Below are 18,423 nucleotides of genomic sequence, written 5' to 3'. Positions count from 1 at the left end.
GGGCTGGGTGCCTGGAGGCATCATGGTTCTGAAGGCTGGAAGTCCCTGGTCAAGGTGCTAGCAGATCTAGCGTCTAATGAAGGTCAACTTCCTGGCACACAGAAGGCATCTTCTGTGTCCTCATAACAGAGGGGACTAGAGCTAGCACTCTGGAGTCCCTTTTGTAAGGGCACCTTTTACAAAGGGCTCCCCCTCTCAGGGCCTAACCACCCCTCAAAGGTCCTGCTTCCAACACCTCACACTGGGGATGAGTTTGGGCAATAAGTCTACAGGTGACACACAACATTCAATCTATGGCTAGGAGGACTCTAACAGACCTGTATCCTTTCCTGCAAGGCAGAGGAATCCGGAGGTTACGTGGGTTTCCGGGAGCAGCAGGAGGGAGCCCGGCTCCACTGTGTGCCAGCAGCATGGCCTTGGGCACAGCCTCTGCTGGCCTCAGTCTCAACTCTGAAACCAGGCTACCGCTCGTCATACTCTGCAGAGAGGCTGAAATTACACAGTAATAAGGCCTGGCCCACAGGAGACAAGATACATAAGGAGATTCACATTCCCATTCTTTTCCAGACACTCTGATGACCTGAAGTTGCTACAGAAACAAGAATGAACTTCTGGATGCATGTGATACCTGAAAGGCAGAGGCCAAGAAAGAAACCAGGACAGAAGAGTGCAACCAGGCAGGTTCTAGAATTCAGAGCCCAAAGCTGGGACTGGGGTTTGGAGCTGAGGCTTGGATCCTCTAACTGGGCTCAAAAGACTGATGTCCAAAAAGACTCCAGAAGTGATTTCAAAAAGAGCCACCTTCCTGGAGCAGTGCCTCTGCCGGACACATAACCCTGCACATCTGCACAGATTCCCTTCTCACTGCCAGCCGAGCCTCGGCCTTCCTGGGCAATGGCCTGACTCTAAAGAGCTGCAGCCATGAAGGTCACTGTCTGTGGAAGCTTCTAGATAACCAAGGAGGCTGCAATCCCAAGGAGTTCCTGGCTTAACACGCAGGTCTAGCACCTTCACATGCCAGCACTGGCCAATAAGCCAGTGTAGGTGTCCTCGTTTACGATTAAGAATCAGGGTCCATCCACTCTCTCCAGGAAAAATAAAAAAAAAAAAAATCAGCCAGGAAGGACCGGAGCCAGGCCTGAAGCAAGCTGCCCACCAGGGAGGCTTCCTCCTGAAGCACTGAGCACACCTCTGCATCAGGGTGCTGGGCCACTATGCTAGGGTGGGAACGTGCATATCTACATGGCCCCAGAGAGCCCCTGAGGACGTCCTGTGCAAGGGAGGCCATGGGAAGAGCAGGAGGGGCGGAAGGAATGAGAGGCTGGGTGTTCACGCCCCACACAGGCTTTGGAGCCTGCTCCCAACAAGAGGAAGCGGGAAGCCCCACGGCCTTCCCTGAACCCAGATGCGCTCTGACTGGGCACCTCTCCAGCACCCTCCCTCTCCGCCCTCCCCTCCCGCCTCTGTCCAGGGCACTTCCACTGTAACCACATGCCACCAGAAGGGGTCAAGTGGCCTCACCCTGCGGGACTTCACTCTGCCATCAGTTGAGAAAGCCCTTTCCTGACAATTCGTCCCACCCTTGGCCTTTACGGGCACTTGCTGTGATGCCCAAGAACAAGTCCATGCATCTGTTAGCTTCACTGCCCTTGGTCTTCCCCTCTGGCCTGGGGGCCTCTGAGGGCAGGGCCTCGCCCTCCAGCTCTAACACACAAGCCACAATAAGCAGAGCGTGCCACACTCCAAGTACTGCACTCGGATAGCTCCCGAGCACAACCAAGGACCTAAAGAAGAGTGGATTAAAAAAAAAAAAATGTTCTCCCCCCGCCCAAATCAAGAAAAGCACTCCCCTGAAAATTCTAAGTGCCATTCCTCATTCTGCCCTATCCACACTGTGACCACAGGTAACTTCCTGAAGCCCTGAGCCAAGACCTCCTGTGTAAATGAAGGAGTGGGGGGTGGGGGTGAGGGCTGAAGTTTCATAAGAACAAGTGGAAACAGGGCCTGCGACATCACTAGCACAAGGCAGCCCTCATGCCCACAAAGTACCCTGTGCGGCTTAGTGGGGACACCTGACAGCACCTCCCTCTGGAGACACGTAGCACCCACAGGACCCTCACACAACTGGTCTGGGCACAGCCTTTCTGCAGGTGCTTTGAGAGGCCACGACACTCGCCTCTCAACATCCAGCTTTTGGCTGGAACCAATGGTGTCACCATGCAGTGCGCTGAAGAGCCCAAGCTGATGCACTGTGACTTAGGACCTGGTAAGGCCTGTTTGTCTGGCACGGCCCTTTCCAGGCACACCGACCAGAGAGCCACGCCAAGTGAGAGCAGGCAGGCAAGCAGCGCGGCAGCTCCAAGGAGACTGGGCCCCTCAGCACTGGTAGTAGGTGGCAAGCCAGCTGCCAGCGTCTCCTCCTCCAAGGGCACCGCTGAAGCAGTGGTGGAGCTACCAGCATGATGAGGTGGCCAGTTAGCCTGGGAGAGCAGACACCGCTGGCTCCAGCGAGACCTCAAACACTGTATTTAAGCACCTGTTTCAGCTGAGCAAGTGGTGCCTGCTCCTGGGGGTTGGTATAAAGAAAGAGGAAATGTCAGATGCATCTGCATACACCCCTGCCTTACCATCTGACCAGTACCACCCATCATCCCCGCTCCCCACCGCCTAGCAGCCCCCTCATGCCAGCCCCACCAGCTACATCATGCATCAGTGACACTGCTCATTACTAAAGCCTGCTGGTCACAATAAAACAGACATTAGTTACTCTGATGGCCCCACCCTGGGCCATTCTGTCTCCATCACCATGGTTCACGATGGTTCTCTTGCCTCCAACTCCCCATTTGCACCATCCTAGACACCCCGATGATGACCCCCAATGTTGAAACATTGTTGCCACAAGTTTACAAAAATACAAAGTTAAATGAAACTGGAAAATAGAAAATGAAATTTTCATCATCATAAAATCTGAGGTCTGCCAGCCATGGTGGTGAACGCCTGTAATCCCAGTGGCTCAGGAGGCTGAGACAGGAGGATGGCAAGTTCAAAGACAGCCTGAGCATGACAAGGCCTTAAGCAACTGAGACCCCATCTCTAAAATACAAAATAGGGCTGGGGATGTGGCTCAGTGATTGAGTGTCCAAATTCAATCCCCAGTAGCCCCCCCAAAAAATTGGGGGTCTGCAGAAAGTTTATATGAAGTGGAAAGCTATTTTCTACCAATTCAAAGATGGTTTAGAAAAAGTCCCAGGTATTTTAAAAGGCATTACAGGGTTACAACAGATTTCTTATGTTTAAGTTCATTTCAAAAATATAGGACTTGGGCTGGGGCTGGGGCTTAGCGGTAGAGTGCTCGCCTTGCACATGTGAGACCTTGGGTTCGATCCTCAGCACGACATAAAGATAAATAAGTGAAATAAAGGTGTTGTGTCCAACTAAGAAATAAATACTTTAAAAAATGTATAGGACTTTCTGTTTACCCACTTTTCTATTTACCCACTGAAATTAAGGTCATACTTTGTTCCCACAAGACAAAGGCTTTTGAAATAGAAGGGGAGGGGAGGGAGAGTTTAAAAGACTTGGATAATATCAGCCACCATTTATTACCTACATAGTTAAAAATGATGTAAGGCAGCGAGACTCCCTAGGCCACCTCGATGACGCATGCCGAGCGCTGCAACACCATCTGCACCACGGACACGCCAGTGGGGAGACTAAGTGTGTGGCAGGCTCCTGGCCCACTGCTGGCACCACTACCTGGGACAGCTGAGTTGTCACTCAGCATTTCCCTGGGTGCTAGAGGAGGGTGCCCCGGAGGTGGAGAGGCAGCAACGGGCAGAGTGACTTACAGCTAAGAGGGCACCCTCTCCAGTTTCCACAGCCCTGAAAGCAACTGAAATACTCTCCCTGAAATGTTCAGGATTGAGGGCAAGACACTGAAACCACCGCGTTGTCCTCGGCCTCTTCCTGTCCACCAGATGGCAGGGCAGCTATGTGCAGAGACAGCAGGTCTTCCCACCTCCCCATACCCTTCCAAGATGTCCACTCTGTCTTTATTGGAGCTGGTCTCTATGGAAGTAATTCAAGTTAAATGAGGTCACAAGGGTAGGATCCTGATCCCATGGAACTGGCATCCTTGTAAGAAGGGAGAGAGGGGTACACACACAAAATCGCAGAGGAAAGGCCAGGTACGTGGACACAGGGAGATGGAGGCTGTCTGCAAGCCAAGCAGGAAGTCCTTGCCAGAAACCAGCTCTGCTGACACTGATCTTGGCGTTCCAGCCTCCAGAACTATGAGAAAATCATCTTCTATTATTGAAGCACAGTCTGGGGTCCTTTGTTAGCAGCCCAAGCTGGCCAACAGTCAAAGTGTGTAGCTCCACCCTTCCGCTTTCCTCAGATGACACAGCAGGCAGGGACAGGATGGGGGATCCCAAATCGAAACCACCTCCAGGGGCTGGGGTTGTGACTCAGCGGTACAGCGCTCGCCTAGCACATGCAAGGCCCTGGGTTCAATCCTCAGCACCACATATAAAGATATTGTGTCCAAGTAAAAAATAAAAATTAAAAAAAAAAAAAAAAAACACCCTCCACTCCAAATTTCCAAGAATCAGGAGCCCTCACCTGGGCTGACAAGCACACATCATGGACAACAGTGCCACTGTCTGGTGACTTCCTGAATGTCCAGCTGCCACAGAAAACAGAACTCCACCCGGCCAACCTCTTGGTGGTCATCACAGGCCACACTAGAACCAAGAGTCTGGGGTCACAAGTGGATATGCCAACATTTTCTTCAGACATTTAACTCGTAAATTCTGGAAATGTCTCTACCTGCCCAAGATTATAATAAAATAGGTTTAGTTTCTAGAAAATGATATGAATAAAAACAAGAGAATTTACATCCCTGCCGCGGGCCTCACTGGAGTGTTCAGAGGAACAGCCTGAGTGAAGACGCACAAGCTGGGCTGGTGGCACCTCACTCAGGTGCAGCTGAGGTGGCCCTGGGACCTACCTTAGCCCCAAAAGCAGCCAACGGGGAACCCTGCTTCCCTGAGAGCAGGACTTCCCAGGAGCCACAGTCCCTTTAGAAAATGTGTATATAGCCAGGTGCAGTGGCACACGCCTGTATCCCATCAGGACAGGTAGTGGTGCCAGCGGTAGGCATGGCACTAAGCTAAGCAGGCCCTGGACCCCCCGTGTCCTTGTCCACCTTTTTACGACTTCTGGGAAACATGCAAGTCCGGCACCAGGCATCGCCCACACCCTCCTGGTGCTCCCTTGGCCGCCTGTCCCCCTTTTCTGGCATAAAAAAGTGTATCACAGGGCTGGGAATATGGCTCAGTTGGCCGAGTGTTTGCCTCGCATGCCCAAGGCCCTGGGTTCAATCCCCAGCACACACACACACACAAAAGCATCTCACTACTGTTGTGTTTTCGCCAAGATCTCAGTCTTTCCTTCTTGCCTTCGTACAGGCCTCAGAGAACTCCAGGAATATCACCAACAGCAGGACCTTTCCAAAAACTCCCTCACCCAAGCTTCACCATGTCCCTCAATCAAGTTCAGGCGCCATCGCCGGCACCAAGGCTGTGGCTTTCCAGTGGCTCTTGACTGGCTGCCTGGTGGCAGGACCTGGATGTCTGCCTCAACTCCCGTCTCTTCTAGTGGGTCCCTTTCCCCAAGCAGCAGCTCCAACAGGGCCAGCCCCCAGACAGGGTCCAGACGGGCTTTCTTGCTCTGTTCATCCACCGCTCGTCTCTGGTAGCTGCATGAAGATCAAGATGCGTGCCCCTCGTGGAGGTGCCACAGGCCCAAGCAGAAAAAGAAGCCGGAGCCTCCACCTCCATCAACAGTGAGAGGGCTTCCATTAGAACCCAGGCAGCAACAGCCAGACTCACTCCAGGACCCCATTTCCCTCTACTTCTGTTCAGTTACCCACTATGGAAGTCAGCTGCTAGTGTCATTACTGCATACCTAGAGCTGCTAAGGGTTCCCTTCTGAATAAAAACATTCAAGTTATATTTCGTTTTGTTTTGGGGGGAGGGTGGCTTTTGGGGGGGATACCATTAAAAAAAAAAAAAAAACACAACCATGGGGTAGTACAGAGGTAAATAAATGGCTATAATCTCAGAAACAGGAACCTGCATGCTCACCTACTCCACATGGCCTCTGTACTTGGGGATCCAGAAATACCTGCTCAGCTGAATTCAAGCCTGAGGATGAGCCATACATTCCCACAGCAACCTCAGAGCACCTACCCACTTCCCGTTTCTTGAAACTGAACCCTTGAAACTGAACACTGGGTGCCTCTGAAACTCCATCCTCCTTCCCTAGAGGGGGACTCATGGGGGAGAGCAGGTTTCCTCCTTTGCAGCCAGGGGAGTTCAAGGGACTACCGTTGGCCCAAGACATGAATGTGATTCTGTGCACATCTTCTGGAGTGGGTCCCCACAGCTGGGGGGCTTCTGCTGTCATGTACCATGGGGCCTATTCCATGGTCTAGGGTAGCCCATGGGCTTCCTTGCAGAGAACAAACAATGTTTAAAAACTCACTAAACAAAAAACTACAAAGGAACTGCTTAAGTTGAAAGAGAATGACCCACATGTACAACATTCAAGTGACAGTCATATGCATGTTCCCACGTTATCACATTGAGGAACTACTGCATTTCAAAGTGAAAGTGAACCAAGATGTCATCATGCCCTAGTTGTTAAAAGGTGCCTATGACTTCGATCGGCGACCAAGGCACTCACTCTGCCACTGCAGCTACAGTTCCTAAGGCCTGCTGCTACTTTCGTAATTGAAGGAAATGCTAAATTTCAGTCGGATGCTGATTAACCAAAAAAAAGCTATAATTTGTACGGGATCCAAGTTTGTTTCCACATATAGAATTTAGGGTCCAAAGAAAGCCTCTCCTTTCCCCCTCCTCCTTCCTACTTCCTGGGATGAGAATGAGATGGCTGGAGCTAAAACAGCTCCTTTTGACCTATAAGGCAAGACAGGAGGAGCCCTGGTTTCTAATGACCATGGAGCCATGCACCAGTCCCAGCCTGGCTGCCTCAGATTGGCATCTCTAACTTGTCAGCCATGTTGATTTATTTGTGTTATATAAAGCCAGTCAAACCCACTCTTGCTCTCTAATGCTTTCTCTGCTTAAGATAGTAAAGATGGAGACAGTTTAAGTCTGATCATTAGCAACATTTCTCCCTGTTTGGGGAGGCTGCATCTTCCTCACTGATAAACCTGACTCCTCTGGAGCACAAAAAGGAGCCTAGACTTCTCCTCTGCTGCTGATCACCTGACAGGAAGCAAACCCTGAAACTGAGCCACAGAAGTTTCCCATCCACCTCAGTGCCACTCCACCCAAGGCATGTTCCAAGAGGATGCACACACCCCAGCCTCACAGGTTACCCAGGGGTCCAAAGCCTGCAACCATGCACTACACCTCAAGTTCACAGCCAGCCACATCCTCAGTCATGTAGGAGTAAGTGCAAAGACTCTTCCGTGATGCACAGACCCACAGCCAGGCCAGTTCGGGTGGTGGCAGCGGGAGGAGTACTTACTAATCGTCATGGATTCTGGCACCGATGCAGAAGGCAAGAGGCTGCTCAGAGGACTTCCTTGGGCTGGAGGGCTAGCGTCCACACTGGGAAAAAGAGGGAGAAGGAAGTTACACTCAGCCACTTAAAATGCCCAACCTCCCCGCTCAAAACACGAGCGGGTGGTCACTTATTGGGGTTCTCTAGCGGAAGGGACAGAAGGCAGCCATCAGAAATCAGTCGATCCTGTTATTTGCAGACTCCATATTTGTCAACTAGTCTACTCATGAAGTGTATTTGTAGCCCCAAAAATCAATACTCACAGAATACTTTCACAAGTCGCTCATGAGCAAAACAATGGAGTCCCCAGCTAAGGACAAGCAAGGTGCCTTCTCATTTCAACTCTCCCAACTGTAGACAAGTGTCCTTTCCATAGTCTCCTTAGTCCTAGATTTTCCACATTTAAGTAGGGCTTCTGGGAGATTTTCTGTTTATAGGGGTCCCCAAGTACATGGCTGCCTCATGAGTTTACAGCAAGAGGCTACCACGCGCCTCAGGGGGCAACGTGCGAGAGCGCTCCATCCAGGCAGGAGCCATCTGCCACTGACCACGAGCTCAGTGCGACAGTCAACACCAGACACTCAACAAGCCGTCTTTAAACAGGCAGAGGCAAAGCCAGACATATTGACCAACCAAGAAAAATGTCGTGACAAAGTCTCAGATAACCAACCCAGCACCTCCCCGCCAAGCAACAGCGGAACGTTCACAGAAACTCCACAAAACAGAATCCCTGCAAATAATGAGGGCCAGCTCTTTGTAATGATTTTGCAATGTGAAAAAATAATTTGACCACCTTTTGTGAAAATAGCAGGGCCACATGTAGTGCTTATACACACACCTGCACACACATGCTCACACACGCGCACACACTCAGAGGGAAAGCATCAAAGCATCGACCACACCATGGAGTTGGGTTAAAGAGTCATTTTTCATTCATTGGAGCATTCTGCAAATTTTCTAAAAATAAACAGGATAAAGAACTGAGCCCTGGAAGGGTCTGTGACGCCATCCTTTTACCTGGCACCCCATGTACTAGCCTGCTCCAGGTAGTGTCACTTTTGGAATCCCGCCTATTCTGGGTTTGACAGGGGCACCATGTCTGGTTTGGGGGCAGCAGACAAGAAGCCCACCCTGAAGACAGGGTTGGAAATGCACGTGGATACGTCCCTGAGACATCAAACTAAAATCACAGGAAAAAAAAGTAGTGAAAGTAAGAGCAGCAAGGACAGTGGGCACATTGGGAAACCTTGCCGTCTACCTCTACTGTCACCAAACAGCCAATGACCTGGCAACTCAGTTCTCCCTTGAGATTCTTCAATTTGAGAGGGAAAAAAAAAAAAAAAAAACCCTTTTGCTCTGTAGGTGATGTACTTAAATATTACATGGCATCAAAGGGACTTAAATATAATACTAGGACTGTTAAATATTACCAAGTATTAGTATTTAGATTAAGAAAATGATAGGAAGTACTTTAAGAAAATGACAGGAAGTACTCAGATATAGCTCAAAAAGCATAAGGACAGGAGGTATGCAAATAAAGTTTGACCACTGTGCAGTCTCCTGCAGTAACTCCGTGGGGACAGATGATCTAAGCCTCTTGGCAAGGGCACACTGTGAGATGTAAGACTACCCCTGAGCAGAAGTGTGAAGTAAGACCTTGCATATAACCCTAGCAGGTTCCTCCTAGCTTTAAAAAAGAATAAAATGCCAGCCAGGCACAGTGGCACATGCCTGTGATCCCAGCCACTAGGGAGGCTGAGGCAGGTTGATCCCAAGTTCGAGGCCAGCCTCAGCAACTTGACAAGACCCCATCTCAAATATAATAAGAACAGGGATATAGCCCAGAGGTAGAGCGCCCCTGGATTCAGCCCCTGGTACTATAAAAAAGAATAAAATGCCAAATTGTGAATAATACATTAATACACAAGGCAACCTAGTTTCTTAATATTAACCTGTACCGAAGCCCAGGCTCTGGGGGAATGTGGTCCTCAGGTCCTGTTCCGTTCTCCAGGCTTCCCAGGGGGGGATCTGGGTAAAGACATCACAGAGAGGAGATAAGGTGTTTATTCCAATTCCCTCTTCTTGTCATTCCTTCATCTGCTACATAAGCTGACTTACAAGTTCTTACTCACCCACACATTGGATCTTAATCTGCTACCACTCCATTTTCCCAGGCATTTTTATAACTTGGCATCAGCTGCTGATGGAAGACCCTATCTCCCACTTAACCTGTGACTTTTGATCTTAAGGCAAGTGGAATTGCCCATGAAGTCTGTATTCAGGGCCAACCCCAGAATCAGAGTAATTTTTTAAAAAAAGCTTTCTATAGGACAAACCTTCTCCTGCCTGTCAGGACTTGAGACAGACAGCAGAGGGCAGCAAAGTCTAATCACCAACAACCTGGCTTTCTCCAAAAGCCACTTAACCCTGCGTACATAGCATTCAGAAGCACATTCCCAAAGGAGTGAGATGATAAATATCTCATGTTACCGATTTTCATAAATGCATGAGTGCCCGCACAAGCCTCTTTGCAGGAAAGGGTAAAAACCCACAAGCCCCAGGCTGGATGGTGACATTAAGATCCATATCACCCAAGGGAACCCTTGCTCATTAGAGCAACTCCTCGTTGTCAACGCCCATCATGAAACTAGCCCTGCACCCGAAAGGGACCAAAAGAGCAACACAGCCTCCTCTGCACCATCACGTCTGCTTAGCCTGGTCTGCTGGAGTCAGACTTCCCGTGACTTACAGGTAAACTCACCTTGCCCCATTTTAGGTCACAGGCATGCCCAGCCCTCCACCTGCTCAAGGTCCCATGATGAGACCCTGGGCTGGTCTCCCCTCTCTGAATTGCCCCTAACCCAGGACAGGTAGTCCCCTCCACCGCAGAGCTGCCTCCTGCAAGATTCACAAGGGTACTCATAGCATGTTCCCTCTCCCTTAAAAACACCGGCTCCCGGCCAGGCCCAGCTTCCTTTTTGTCCCCCCCCCCCACTCCCCCTTTCTCTAATTACTCCCAATGTAGTGACTACAAAGGCGGCAACATTTTCAAAGAGGACTGAAAAATCCCTTGAGGCAAGAAGCTGTCCACGTGGGAAGTCATAGTAAAGGGCAGAATGGCCCCTCAGCCAGAATTAGGAAGAATGCATTAATGTCACTATCAACCTGAGGGACACTAGTCAGACATGGGGCAAAAGTGGAGTCTCAGAAAAATGTTAGCAGAGCCTTCCCAAAGAGCCTACCCTGGCAGGCCAAGCCTGAGACCACCTGGCCCAGGTGCCTCCCATGGACACAGACACTAGGCAGAGGGACTGACGCAACTTAGCAGCAGGTAACCAGTCCCCAGCCCTGATCCAGCACCTTCAGCCACCATGGGTCTTCCCTACAATGCTCCCCTGCCCACAGGCTGTCACGGCCTACAAGGCTCCTATGGTTTTGTGACTGCAGCACCTTTAAACACTGGTATACTGGCTCCTACAAGTCACCTCTGGTGAGTACCATCAAGGTAAGCTGGAACTTGGGGTCCCCTCAAGAGTAACAAGTGGAGCCTCTGGGTCTGCCAGGCTGACAGCCACGAGACCACAGGAGATGTGCTGGGGGGCAATGGGGACCTTCTCTTGAGGATCCTGGAGGCCCTTATCCATGAAAAGCCTAGAATGCTGGGCTTTGGAAGATCAGATCCCAAATTAGGGGAAGACTCCAGTCACAGCTCCCTAATGCCAAACTGCAAGGCCCCAAAGCACCAGCCATCAGCTTCCCTGTCTCACAGGCTCGAGGGGCAGAGCCTGCTGCCCCGGGTGCCCACAGCCAGCCAGCATTTAACAGCAGGTAACGAGGACTGAGCGGGGATCAGAGGCTGAGGAGCTCCATGTCGGAGGCTATGTGCAAACATCAGAACTCTCCCATGGCCCTGGATACCCTTGGGCCCCCCTCGAGCTTCCAAGCCCCCACCCCTGTCTCACATAGTCCAGCAATGACAAGGCGACCCCCTCAGCCACCTGGACAGGGGAGCTGAAGAGGCAGGGCTTCTGGGGTCTGGCCTGCGGACACGAGCCAGGCCCACCACACCGGCCCTCTCTGGGATTTCAGCTGAGACCCGGCGAGATGTCCCCACTGGTATCAAAGGTCACAAGGTTGAGCAATGTTGTTGGCACCTCAGCCAAGTTCAAGTAGAAAGGGGAGGAGTGAGAATGAAGAGGGCAATGACAGACCGGGGTGGGGGCAGCACAGGAAGCAGGATGACCACAATGGTTGTGCCTCCCCCCATCTAGAGTCCCCTCCATCAGCCCTGCTCCCAGCTGTGGACACACTCAGCTGCCCCGTCTTAGCACTGCCTCCTCAGCCTGTCTTTCCCCAGGTGAACCTGGGAGTCTTCACCACACATCTGAGGGAGGGAATGGTGCAGTGAACCCCCCAGCTGAGCAGGACAACCTCTCCCCAGCACTGGACTCACTGCTAGAGCCTGGCAGGCACTGTTATCACTACCGGCATCCACTTTCCAGGCAGGTCACCCAGACTGACAGACGGGAAGTCCACTCTGCTGCCTGCGGAGCCCATCTGTCTGGCCTTCAGCTAGTGTAGGTAGATTTCTGTCCTTCACCAAGTGACAAGAATAATCCTTCACCCAGTTCAAATTTCAACAGCTTCCTAAGCAGTTGGAAGACTCCAGTCACAGCTCCCTAACACTAGGCCCAGAGAAGCGTGTGTTCCCTAGAAAATGGCAGAGCACCTGTCTGTCGGGCTAAGGCCTCTCTGAGCTCGCAGTGCTGGGGGAGGAGAGTGACAATGACCAGGCACTTCTCTCTACAGGTTCTGTGCACTGCATGGCGCACCTGTCCTGCTGGGAGAGCCAGGTTCACCCACACATAACCCCCAGAGTCCCATGGCCTGTTCAGCTACAGGAAACAGTAAGACTACACGTGAGCCCGCCCACCACATGGAATGTGCAAGGACACTGGCCCATAGTCAAAGGCCAGTTCAAGCAACCCGCCCCAGAGCCCCAAAAGCTTTCTGTCCAGGGCACCAGTGACTTGACAGATAGCCCCCTCTACCACCGAACTGCCTCTTGCCAGATTCAGAAGGAAACCGAGGTCTTAAAAGGCAAAATGGCAATCACTCTTTATGTTTACTTTGACATGAGCAAGTTCAATAAGCCACTGGTGTTGGGGAAAAAAGTAAAACAGACCTGGGGGCTCCTGGGGGATTGCCAGCCAGGTCAGCCCAACTCACTCAGATGCTCAAATTTCTAGAACACTAAGGCCCTGTAGCTTCTGAGTCCCCCACAAGCCCCTCCTTGCTCTGGGCCCCAGGTTCCCATTCCTACCTGTGCAGGTAACTCAGATTCTCATGCTGGTTCTCAGAACTGATGCTCTCATTGGGAAGAAAAAAAAAAAAGAGGAAGCACCTACCTGCCGGGCTGTAGGAGCCCACACCGCTGACCGGGAAGAGGACATCAGCATCGCCGTGGAGCACCTGCAGCGGAGCCCAGCTGTGCACCTGGGAGAGGCAGGTGTTCCCATCCAGGGGCCTAAGGTGAAAGAAGACAGCTGCATGACAAGGCCCAGACTCCCAAAGGGCCTGTGACCACCAGGCACATCTGCTGAGCCTCCTCAAGGGCTCTTGGGAAACACCCAGGCCAGGATGGGGCTGATGGGCAGGAGTCTGGAACATCAAGTGGGGATCCAGACCCTGACAGGTGCAAGGACATCAGTCACATATCCTTTGGGAAGATGTCAAACAGCAGTTCAGAATCATGTCGCTGATCAGGAAGATCATGGAAGACTGGCCTGAAGGGGGAGTTGTGAGGAGCAAGTTGAAGGAAGCAAGGACCTGAGGGAAGGAGAGGGACAGGACACGTGGAAGGGGAGGCACCAGCCACACAAAGTGCTGAGCAAGAGAAAATGCCACCATCTGGGTTCTCAAACAACGGTGGTTACACAACTCTGGGCTAATGTCGCTTTGCCTCGCTGGTTCTCAGACCCCATGGGTCAAAGGACAATCAGACCCACTTGTGACTGGGTTTTCAATAAAAGGAGGTCAGCTAAAGTATTAACCAGGCTCATATGATGTTATTCTATTATCTGCCAAGTTCAAAACCAACACACACAGCCTTCGTAACACCAGGAGGACTCCAAGCTGCCTGAGCATTCGCCCACTGCAGCTTTGCCTCTGGACAATCAGGAACATTAGTAAATACCAGGATGTGTTCACGCAGTTCCTAGATGTTTATAAAATTCTTTTGTATCTCAGTAAATAAAGAAGACCAAAGTTGATAACCATACCTACTTAGTAAAAGAAGGGACGGGTGTGGGAGAGAAAAGAAAAAGAAAACTCCAACTATTTGACTTTTTTTTTTTGTCCAAGGTCAACAGCCACATATGACAGAACCAAGGCTTTGGGTTTTCCAAATCCAATTACAATGGCGCTCCAGCCTCTGTCCACCACGTGACATTACAGAGTTTTTATTTTAGAGAAGAGATTGACTAAGTTTAGGACCAGCTAGTGAATATTTCAGGTTCCATGGCCTACTTGTCTGTGTTGGTATTTCTTCATAACTGTCCCTGGCTAGGGCAGGCGGGCTGGCCGGCCCCTCCTACAGGCTGGTCAGACACCGTCTCCTTCCGGCTGCTCTAGCTTCTGGTCAGGTCAGACGTTCAGACACTGAGGAGAAAACTGAGGAACTATTTCTAACAATTTCGCAAAACTTGTCACTGAATCCCACGGGTAAGGCGATGACACTCAGGCAGGGGGAGGCAAAGGAAGGGCTACTCCTGCCCATGTCCTGGCAGCTGACCCCGACTCTGACCAAGACTCAGATTCTAGAGGCACAACCAAGTTCACCTGTCAGAGCCACGCTTCTGAGGCTCTGGTCTAGAAGCCGGTGGCCCAGGGGATGGACAGCTGTGGCAGTGCCAGTGCACCCTTCTCAGCAGAGGGCAGCAAAGGCCACAGTCCGTTATCAAGCAATCCACCAGCTCTGTACCGGGGGTATTCTGCTCGTTTCCAACACAGTTCTTACCACTTCCGGCAACGTGTGTGTGCACGAGGTAAAGCCAGAACCCTCCAGACGAGAATCTGAACCCAAGGAAAAGCAGCCCCAAGGGCCACCACTTCAATATGAGCAAAATGAGTTAAAGTGATTCCCAAGTCGGGGAAAGCCTCAGGACGTGGCTTCAAGATTGGCTCAACAGTGGGTGTTCTTTTCCTTGGAAAAGATACTTTCAGAAGTACCCAAAATACAACTGGGCTGGACACCGTCTCCATGCGACTTACATTCACATGGCTGTAACAAAACCACATGGAGAATTTTCTGTCTTATGTTTCCATCTGATAGTAAGAAGATGAGCTCATCTTTTTACTACCAGATAATCAAACTCACTCAAAATGTTCAAGATCCCAGACATGACTATATTAACACCCAACTCCTGCACGCCCAGCTGGTAACCGCCTCAGTGGCTGCACATTTAGGTCAGCTATGGCGTTTTGCTTCCAAGTCGGGACTTTGAATCCACCTGGTGCATCCCCAGGCAGATTCCATCACTGCCAAATCAAGTAGGTCCAACACAGCTCCTGACATGGCCCAACCATCTCCTCAGGACTGTCGACAGCCCCTGGTACCAGCTGTGCCATCATCACTGCACCAATGTGGACTGAACACCCCCTTTGCACCTGGGAAGAGGTGCACTGAGAGATTGCCTCCCCCCCATACAGGCCACAATACTGGGGCTCCCTTTCAAATCTTGGCAAATGTGATGGGCAAGACATGGGACCCTCGTTTCCCTTCGCATTTACTTCATTGCTAATAAGGTGCAACATTTATTCATGTTTAATTCCTTTGGAATCATGTTCTTACCTATTTAATGATGTCAGAGCACATAAGGTGACAGAAAAACTCCTTTGTATGATAAGGATATTATCCCTTTTGATGAAAAACACAAAGCCAATACCTGTGGCCAGTACTGAGGCAGGGGGAGAACACTGGTCATCAAGCAGTGGCTTATGACTAGCTGTCACAGGAGTCCACCCAGCTCTGGACAACAGACCTCCTCAAGACAACCAAGGGTGGTGGCACCCACCGAGCTGCTCCTGGCCTGCCACAGCCCCCTCACACACCTGCTGTGTTCCAGCCTCGTGGGCCTTTCCTATGAGCCTTAGTTTAAAATCAAAATCAAAGTATTACTTGGCAGGCCATCTCATCATTCCTCGGCTCTTCCCCAGGCTGCTCTATGGAGTGTTCAATCGAGATCCCCCTGTGTACCAGGAGAAGCTGTCCACAGTCTGCGGGAGGCCCACTGGCTTTGGAGGACCCAGGCCCCCTTGGAGGTCACCAGCACAGCTTTGTGCTTTACACATCACAATGCCAGCAGCCACCTTGGCCTGGAGCTGGCCTCCCCTTCCAGCCTCCACTCAATGGCACCTGCAGGATAGGAAGAGGAATGGCTCATTGCAGCCAAAAGAGCACAGAGTGGATCAATTCAGGTGCACCCACCTACAGAGCCACAGAATCCAGTGGCACTTCCTAAATGGCCCAGGAGAACTCATGTAGCTGTAAGAGTTCTTGTATGTGTCCACTTGACCAGGCCACATCACCCAGATACTTAATCAAACAGTATTCCAGATGTCTCCATGAGGGTATTTTTCAAGAGAGAGTCGTATTTAAGTCAAAAGACCAAGCAGATTGTCCTGCCTAACTGGGGAACCTCACCCAACCAGTGAGACCGACTTTCCAGAGGAAGAAGGAGAGCTGCTAACAGACTGCCTTCAAGGTTGAACGCAGCTCTTCACCGAGTGGTCAGCCACCTACCAACTTCACACTGGCCAGCCTCTGTAATATAGGTTAATTTCTTAAAATAAATCAAGAAAGGGAGCGACAGCAATACAGAGTCAGATAGATAGGAAACAGAGCGGGATCAAAAGGAGGAAACACCACCCTACTAGTTGTGCTTCTCTGGAGAAGCCTGAATAATACATCGGGTCACAAGACAGCTTCCAGGCACAAAAACCATCCATAGCCTAGGAGCAAGAGCAGTGCTTCCAAACAGCTATCCTAACAAATAATTTCAGAGCAGAAATGAAAATCTCCACTTCAAACTGGCCAACAACAACAAAAAAAAAAAAAAAAAAAAAAATCAATGCCAGCAGCCCAATTACACAACAGTAAAGGGAACTCTTTAGCAGGGCAGGGCAGGGATCTGAAGGACCACAGTCGAGTTGATCAGGGTTCTGCAGAGAAGGAACCAAAGTGGGGGAAATGGAGGGAATAGGCAAAGACGGAGACTTCGACTGAGGAGCTGCTTCACTGATTACGAAGGTCCAGAGCCCCACAGTCTACAAAATGGAGACCTAGAAATGCTAGTGATGTCATTCAGTTCAGGTCTGAAGCCCGAGAATACGGAGGCCAATGTCCCAGCTTAAGCTGGCGGGCAGAGAAGACACAGTTCCTCCTCTCCCTTAGTTTGTTCTAGTCGGGTCCCCAAAGGATTGCAAGATGCCCACCCACTCCGGGGAGTTCCATCTGCTTTACTGAGCTGACCCATTCAAATGCTACTCATCTCATCTGGAAATGTCATCACAGAAATGTTGTTTGAGTATTCCACAGCCCAGTCAGGTAGGCCATCATGGTCAACCACCACACTGGCCAATCGAGACTCATGATTATATAAAAGCATGGAGAATATTTGATAGTATAACTTTAGGATACAACATATCCGAACCCAAATCCCATCTGACAAATCTCCACTCCATGGAATCCTGCTCTTTCACTTACAGAGCAGGTATGATGGCCACCGATCTCACAGGGTTGCTTTATCACTAAGGTACGTCATCCAGCACTTCACGGATGATCAACAAGCTAACACCACCAACAGTAGCATCTGTGTAAATGAGGATTGAAGCAAAAATAAAGTTTAGTCTCTTGAAAAAGAACCTAATATTAAAACATGAAACCAGGTGCATTGGCACAAACCTGTAACCCAAGCTCCTCGGAAGGCCGAAGCTACAGGACTGCAAGTTCAATGCCATCCTGCCCAATGTAAGAAAACCTCGTCTCAAAATAAAATTAAAAGGACTTGGCATGTAGTCCAGTGTTACAGCACTTGCCTAGCATCTGCAAGGGCCTGGACTTGAGCCCCAGAACCACAAGGAAAAAAAAAAAAGACAGTAAGGCTCTAGCCCTGAGCTGCTGTCATACTGTGCACCCTAACACCAGGATACCTCAGTTATACAGAAAGACACATTTATGCGTATTTAATTGCCTAGATTATGAAGCCTTCTGTGATTCCTTTGGCACTGTTCTGGGTGAAGAGGAGACAATGTAAGAACTATTAGAGTAGAACAGCGGCAGCAGCTGACCTGTGCTATGTCACTTGCTGTGCCAGCACCAGCAACAAAGGCCCACATGCAGTACATCGCTGACTGCACAACGCCCTGCCACCAACAGGTGCTGCCATCTTCCAGGTCTCAGATGAGGCCAGAGGCTCTGGGGTGTGTGGAAATTCAAACTCGCCCAAGTACAAGATCCCAGGTGGTCCTGACTCCAATATGCACACTCATCAACTGTGCTTTCTGCTTTAGGCCTTAACCCCTTCCCCTCCCACGACCCTCTACAGAGTTGAGACTTCCAGCAGCCACACAAGCAAGCTGCTGCTGTTCACACCCCTGCAGACAAACAGGAACACAGCTGCTCTCTAGACTAGCCTGCCTCCTCCAGGGCTTCTATGATTGACAAGTGAGAGATGAAAAAAACCCAATTCATGAAAACCAAAGTCCTCTGTGCAAACCAAGAACTTCAGGGCACACTTCCTGGCATTAATTTTGTATTAAGTGCCT

The 18,423-nt window shown here is 50.5% G+C and overlaps 1 protein-coding gene across 2 annotated transcripts in view; it reads right to left on the bottom strand.

Moving 5' to 3' along the window:
• The window catches only part of Snx29 (sorting nexin 29), a 385,059-nt gene that overhangs the window by 302,748 nt on the left and 63,888 nt on the right, over positions 1 to 18,423 (bottom strand). For both annotated transcript variants that reach the window (XM_027940802.3, XM_027940803.2), the window contains 3 exons: positions 13,005 to 13,123; positions 9,549 to 9,624; positions 7,561 to 7,643 (listed from right to left, as the gene is read on the bottom strand). In XM_027940802.3, coding sequence (XP_027796603.2) covers positions 7,561 to 7,643; positions 9,549 to 9,624; positions 13,005 to 13,123 — 278 coding nt within the window. The remainder of the gene's footprint in view (positions 1 to 7,560; positions 7,644 to 9,548; positions 9,625 to 13,004; positions 13,124 to 18,423) is intronic.

Source organism: Marmota flaviventris, chromosome 19, assembly GCF_047511675.1.
Source record: "Marmota flaviventris isolate mMarFla1 chromosome 19, mMarFla1.hap1, whole genome shotgun sequence".
Taxonomy (NCBI): Eukaryota; Metazoa; Chordata; class Mammalia; order Rodentia; family Sciuridae; genus Marmota; species Marmota flaviventris.
Note: the sequence above shows the minus strand (reverse complement) of the source record. Positions and strands in the feature narration are given on the sequence as shown.